The 7,112-nt window shown below is 42.2% G+C and overlaps 1 protein-coding gene across 1 annotated transcript in view; it reads right to left on the bottom strand.

Moving 5' to 3' along the window:
- The window catches only part of LOC103924102 (guanylyl cyclase-activating protein 1-like), a 9,097-nt gene extending 5,737 nt beyond the window's left edge, over positions 1-3,360 (bottom strand). The window contains exon 1 of the mRNA XM_009332564.1: positions 2,805-3,360. Coding sequence (XP_009330839.1) covers positions 2,805-3,002 — 198 coding nt within the window. The 5' untranslated portion in view covers positions 3,003-3,360. The remainder of the gene's footprint in view (positions 1-2,804) is intronic.
- Between the last annotated feature and the right edge of the window lie 3,752 nt (positions 3,361-7,112).

Below are 7,112 nucleotides of genomic sequence, written 5' to 3'. Positions count from 1 at the left end.
GTCTGGAGAACAAGTCTTAAGAGGAGCGGCTGAGGGAACTGGGGTTGTTTAGCCTGGAGAATAGGAGGCTCAGGGGAGACCTCATCGCGCTCTACAACTACCTGAAAGGTGGTTGTAGCGAGGGGGGTGTCGGTCTCTTCTCCCAAGTAACATGCGCTAGGACGAGAGGAAATGGCCTCAAGTTGTGCCAGGGGAGGTTTAGATTGGACATGAGGAAAAATTTCTTTACTGAAAGAGTGGTTAAACATTGGAACAGACTGTCCAGGGAAGTGGTTGAGTCACCATCCCTGGAAGTATTTAAAAGACATGTAGATGTGGCACTTAGTGACATGGTTTAGTGGGCATGGTGGTGTTGGGTTGACGGTTGGAATCGATGATCTTAGAGGTCTTTTCCAACCTTAATGATTCTATGATTCTATTCTATGATTCTATCTCCTAAATACCTGGATTCCTAAAGTTATGATCTATTACATGTCTAGGCTACTCTGTGCTGGCCACCTGCAGAGATGGAACCTGTCACTCCTCATAGCCAGCGTGAACGAACCCCTCTCCGTCCACCAGAGCTGACTGCCTATGGCCTGCTGGGAGAGAAAATTGATCCAGAGCCCTGGCTGCAAGAAAAGTGGAAGGTAATTCTACCTTAGGTTTTCTGTACTAGTCTGCTTTGCCTTTGTGGGAAACTACTGCTATTTCAGTAAGCCATAGATGTCTTCTCCATTCTCTAAAAAAAAAAGTGACTGAAGATATTTTTTAAAATACATAGAACATGATTTAACAGCTGGAAAAATTGTTCTGTATTTAGGTTTTTAAACATTCGATTTCTTGACTCTACAAAGAAACTCAAAAGGCTTTGTTTCCTCTGCAAGAAAAATGCCAAGTAAAGTTTTATAATCTCTAGATTTAACACTGACTAAAATTTGAAGTGGTTAAAAAGAAACAACAAATAAAGTGCATATCTCTGTCAAAGATTCTGAATAACTACTTCAACAAATTACAGAGCAAAAAAATGAAACTTTAATTTATTGAGGTATTTAAACAAAGTCAGATGCCTTTCTGGAATGGATGTAAATAAATATATGTAAAAGGCGAATGTAGGTGGACTCACAGAGCACTACTGTTTTACAGCAAGGATCACAACATTTTAAAATATTCATTCAGGATCATTGTAGTACTCCCCTTATGTGAGTTTGTCATAACTTCATTGAGCAAAGTCACAGAAAACAAAGATAACCAGCTCTAAAGGTGGGAAGGAGGGCATGATTGCAATTTATAAAATAACTCTATTGAAAATTTATCCTCTTTGTCCTCAGCAGAGTTCTCAGAATTTGAAGGTCCAGAGGGCAGATGATTCCATCCATCGTCTATGTCTGTATTACTATAGGGTGGCTCTTCCTCTGGGTGCTCTTGTTCCTTGCCCTTGTTTATAAAAGGAACTTAGATTAAATGGCTAACTATTAACAGGCTAAGATTAGCTGATGTAGGTCCATCTCCACTAGTTGCCACACTCTTACTTCGTTCCCCTTGAGATCACTATCACTTTATTTAGAAGATAGCTTTTTATCTTGTATGACCAAATTTGAATTTGAGAGTCTTCTTAAAACATTGTTTACTGCATAACATGGGGCTCACAGGAGAACTTTGGAATGCATAACATCCTTGAACAAATGTTAAAGTCCTTAAACATCCCAAGAAATGAGAGAGGTAAAGGGAAGGACTTGTGCAAGAACTGTAAATGTATTGGTTTAGTTTATAAAACTGCTTCTCATCACTATCATCATCCTGGGCACAGAGAACTTTAGGATGAGAAAGGTTATTCTTTGAGATTTGCAGTCATTTCCAGTCATTATATCCACCACAAGACCTCAGCTACCCTAATGGAGCCTGGCTGCTCCTCTCTTACATTTAAGAATTTTGTAATATTCCTTAGCATTCCTTAACTCTTTATGCCTTCTCACATGTTGTCCAAACCAACATTCTTTGCTCAGTCCCTAGGCTTTCCTTCATCAAAATTGACCCTGTGATGTTCCAGCTGTTTCACATGTCTCTGTGACTAGTTCCTCCCTGACTCACAGACATTTGCTCTAGCCATTTCAGAACCTTGGACCAGAGAGCAAAGCTGAATTTTCCCAGGCTGCCATAAAACCAAATTTCTCTGTCATTGAGATTACAGGCCTGCAAGCGTAGTCTTAAGTATATATGAGTAAAAAACAGGCAGAAGTGAGGGGCATTGCATGCTTAAAGGAATTATGGGGGCTACTGTTTCTTACCTTAGAGACAGCCGGTGGTCACCTGTCAAAGCGAGGAATACTATCTACCTCCTAGCTACTGCTGTATGCAGTATTAATTTCAGCTGCCAAATACATGGAAAATACTTCCTCTGTGAATGTTATAATAATTTCTATTGTGCTTGATTCCTGTAGTCTCTAATATCTAACACAGATATATTTTTGAATAATAAGAATAAGAACATATAAGAATAAAAATAAGAATGAAATCTCCTTTCATTAGTATTTTGCTAGTCAAACAAGGCCAAGTCAATTAATACACAATAAGGAATTTTCAAAATTCAAAGATGAACTTGCACGAGGTAGGTAGATAATAAGGAGTTATTACCTATGGTTATGTTATCTATGTCATTATCTATGCACATTAATTTGCTCCTTGCGTTTAGCTACTTTACGTTAATGTCCCTCAGCAGCTTTCCACACCAATGTTTGTAGGAGAAAACAAGGACTCTAAAAGTGCAGGAGTTGGTTCGCTTTTAAGTAGTACGAAGCAGTTAATTTCCTTGCCGGAGAACTCACCTTGTTCATATCAAACGTGCGGAACATCTGCTTAATGTACTCATTGGCCTCTGGATCCAGCCCTCGAAGCCCAAAGAACTGCTTAAATTCATGCTCTGTCAGCTGTCCAGAAGGACACTCCATCATGAACTTTTTGTACCAGTGGTGGATCTCAACAGCCTGCAGATCATCCACTGTGGAGCTGCTATTGTTCCCCATGTGTATGCGTGGTCAGAAGAATGATGCTACAGGAATGATCCTCTTCCTCCTGTTGCTCTTACAGCACTGCCCATCTGCTCCTGTCCATGTTTGATATCAGTGTCAGTTAAGTGAGGGATCTAATTTTCCACAAGCCAATTATAAATGTTAATCTGCTTAGAGGCTGATTTACAAACCTGAAAGTTTCAATGATATAAACAGTCGTCTCAGAATAGAAAGGAGGTGCAAGGTAATCTAGCAAATCACTGCTATTTCAGGAGCCAAATCAGAAAGGGTGAGAAGGTTAATCAGACACTGGCATCAGGAGCTATACTGGTTTGGTACACTACCCTATTTTTAACCTTGATATAATTATACATGAAGAGGAAAAGGCTACAAAGTGTGGGATTTGAGGTGAAGTACAGATCTGCTCCTCTAACTGGATTTGAGAGTCTGTCTTCTCAAATAGAAGTGTTAGATAACTTGGTGTATAGGACCAGAAAGTGTTACAGAAGTAGCCCATCATAAATGTTAGGCTATGTGGGAAAAAGCTCATCTCCACACACACAAAGGGACACAGAGGAACAATGGCAGGTGGGGGAACCCAAATAATCCCCTGACCTGGCTAATCCCAGAACCACCACAGAAGTGCAATCAACCCATAAAAGGCTCATCTGCACAAACAGGAAGGAGCAAAAAGAGACAACCACAGGCTGGGGAACCCAAATAACCCAGTAAGAGAAATGAAGCCCCTGTCCCAACTTCATCCAGAGCCAGCTACTGGGTAGACTGAGTTTCTAAGCCCAGATACTGGAGCGATGTGCATTGTGTATATGTGTCTATTTCCCACTGATGGATTTTCAACCTGATCAGCCAGAGAGTGGGACAGAATACAGCCATCGGTGCTCTTTGTGTTTGTGTGAGTGTTGGGTGCTTCTGTTTGTGTTGCTGGCTGGGTGCATATGTATATATGTGTTGTATACATGTGTTTGTGTGTGTGCCTACTAAGAATACATTCTCAGCTTTGCAACTGGTTGAACCTGGGGGCATGGAGCTGTAGCAGCCTCGCCTCTATCAGGCCACCAGATCTGACAACTCCTAACAATAGCACAGATGAATCAGAGGTAATCACCACCTTTACTTAGGAATGGTTGTCATCCCAACGCTTTATCCTCACAAACCTGTATCTGTTAAAATACAGTAATAGCTTATTTTTGTAGCGTAATTTAAAAAAATAAAAATCCAAACCCATAAACATTTTATAATAAAACAAAGAGAAGTAATTTTAGATCCTGAAACAATGAACAGTGCTAAACAGTCCATGTGCTTATCTTTTGTGGCCAGCATCATATAATGCTGTAAGTAGTACCACCTCAAATTCACTTTCTCAAGAGCATATTAAATCAATGCAACAAGACTATGTATAAATATGTTTCAGCTACTTACACTGAAGCTGCAGATAAACATTATTAAGACCATTAAAAAACTGTTTGTGTTACTGAAATGTAGTGAGATACTAGCGTAACTGAGCCTTGAAAATTATCACCATTAATCCATTTAAGAAGGACAGTAGGTAAAGGAGATGGAGGATTTCTATCTCTGTTAGACACCATTACTAAACATTCTTAAACTAAGAACTCAGTGTTACATTTCAAAATCTTGTTCATGGACAAAGAGGAAGTATGCCTTATATACAGAATCATAGATCATAGAATGGTTTGGGTTGGAAGAGACCTTAAAGATCATCTGGTTCCACCCCCCCACCCCCACCATGGGCAGGGATACTTTCCACTAGATCAGGTTGCTCAAAGCCCCATCCAACCTGACCTTGAACACTTCCAGGAAGGGTGCTCAAAGCCCCATCCAACCTGACCTTGAACACTTCAGGGAAGGGGCATCCACAACTTCTCTGGGCAGCCTGTTCCAGTGTCTCACCACCCTCAGAGTAAAGAATTAGATTTCTTCCTAATATCTAATCTAAATCTACCCTCTTTCAGTTTAAAACTGTTACCCCTCATCCTGTCACTACACTCCCTAATAAAGAGTCCCTCCCCATCTTTCCTGTAGGCCCCCCTGAAGTACTGGAAGGCTGCTATAAGGTCTCCCTGGAGCCTTCTCTAGGCTAAACAACCCCAACTCTCTTAGCCTGTCCTCACAGGGGAGGTGTTCCAGCCCCCTGATCATCTTTGTGGCCCTCCTCCAGACCCGCTCAAGCAGGTTCAGGTCTTTCTTATGCTAGGGCCCCCAGAGCTGAACACAGTACTCCAGGTGGGGTCTCACCAGAGTGGAGTAGAGGGTGAGAATCCCCTCCCTCGACCTGCTGGCCATGCTTCTTTTGATGCAGCCCAGGATACAGTTGGCTTTCTGGGCTGTGAGCACACATTGCCAGCCCATATTCAGTTTTTCATCCATCAATACCCCCAAGTCCTTCTCTGCAGGGCTGCTCTCGATCCACTCATCACCCAGCCTGTATCCATGTTTGGGATTGCCCCAACCCAGGTGTAGGACCTTGCACTCGGCATTGTTGAACTTCATGAGGTTCATACGGGCCCACCTCTCTAGCCTGTCAAAGTCCCTCTGGATGGCATCCCTTCCTTCTACAGTATCAGCCAAACCATTTTACATATATATGTAAAGCCAAGAACTTATTGTTAGTATAATAGAAATTTTAACAGTCTAGTTCAAGAGTCATCATTAGTCTAGGTCTAATTACAGAAAAGCAAAGAAAAATAATGTAGGTCGAGTACTTATATACAGGAAAAAAGTTGCACTAATAGCAATAATACAATTAAAATTGCAACACACACACTTAGTTTCTATGCCTTTTCTGGTGTTGCACTCACCTGACTGCTGCTCCTCTGGATATTAAGATCTGTGGTTCACTCTGATGTTTGCGGAGCGGGGGTGTCATGGCAAGTTGTCAGCATCTGAAGTCCTTCACTGGGAGGAATGTGGTGTTCTTGTTAATGGTTTCCTCATTCTCTCTTTTTTTTTTTTTCCCTTCTCTTTCCTTCCACTTAGGCTCATGTATATATGTTTGCTAACATAAATTTACACCTTTCTCTTTCTTTTTACATTTACATTTGAATATACTGTATATGGTGCCTATACTCTGAACATCTTAGATAGGTTTATTTTGTTACCCTCAAAACCAGTTTTGTCCAGCTCTGGGTCTGCATTTTTTTAACTAATCATTAGGTTTTTTTAACTAATCGTTAGTTGTTTATAGCCATGGGGTCTCCAGCACAAAGCCTGTGCTCCATCGCTTATCATCCCATGTCTGTTCTCCTCTATGCCAAATCCTGTGTCTCCACTTCTCAAGACCTCAGCTGTTTTACCAGGCCTGTATTTCTCTATTCTACATCACTGTAGATCAGTTATTATATTATCAGATATTGTACATCAGTTCCCACTGACTGGAAAAGGGGAAACATAACCCCTATTTTTAAAAAGGGAAAAAAGGAGGATCCAGGGAACTACAGGCCAGTCAGTCTCACCTCTGTGCCTGGGAAGATCACAGAACAGATCCTCCTGGAAGCTATGCTAAGGCACATGGAGGACAGGGAGGTGATTCGAGACAACCAACATGGCTTCACCAAGGGCAAGTCCTGCCTGACCAACCTAGTGGCCTTCTATGATGGAGTGACTACATCAGTGGACATGGGAAGGGCTACAGATGTCATCTAGCTGGACCTCTGTAAGGCCTTTGACACGGTCCTCCACAACATCCTTCTCTCTAAACTGGAGAGGTATGGATTTGATGGGTGGACTGTCCGGTGGGTGAGGAATTGGTTAGATAGTCGCATCCAGAGGGTAGCGGTCAATGGCTCAATGTCCAGATGGAGATTGGTGATGAGTGGCATCCCGCAGGGGTCCGTATTGGGACCGGTACTGTTTAATATCTTCATCAATGACATAGACAGTGGGATCAAGTGCACCCTCAGCAAGTTTGCAGATGACACCAAGCTGAGTGGTGCGGTCAACATGCCAGAGGGACGGGATGCCATCCAGAGGGACCTGGACAAGCTCGAGAAGTGGGCCCATGTGAACCTCATGGGGTTTAACAAGGCCAAGTGCAACGTCCTGCACCTGGGTCGGGGCAACCCCCGGTATCAATACAGGCTGGGGGAT

This window comes from Pygoscelis adeliae, unplaced genomic scaffold (genome assembly GCF_000699105.1).
Source record: "Pygoscelis adeliae isolate BGI_AS28 unplaced genomic scaffold, ASM69910v1 Scaffold649, whole genome shotgun sequence".
Classification (NCBI taxonomy): Eukaryota; Metazoa; Chordata; class Aves; order Sphenisciformes; family Spheniscidae; genus Pygoscelis; species Pygoscelis adeliae.
Note: the sequence above shows the minus strand (reverse complement) of the source record. Positions and strands in the feature narration are given on the sequence as shown.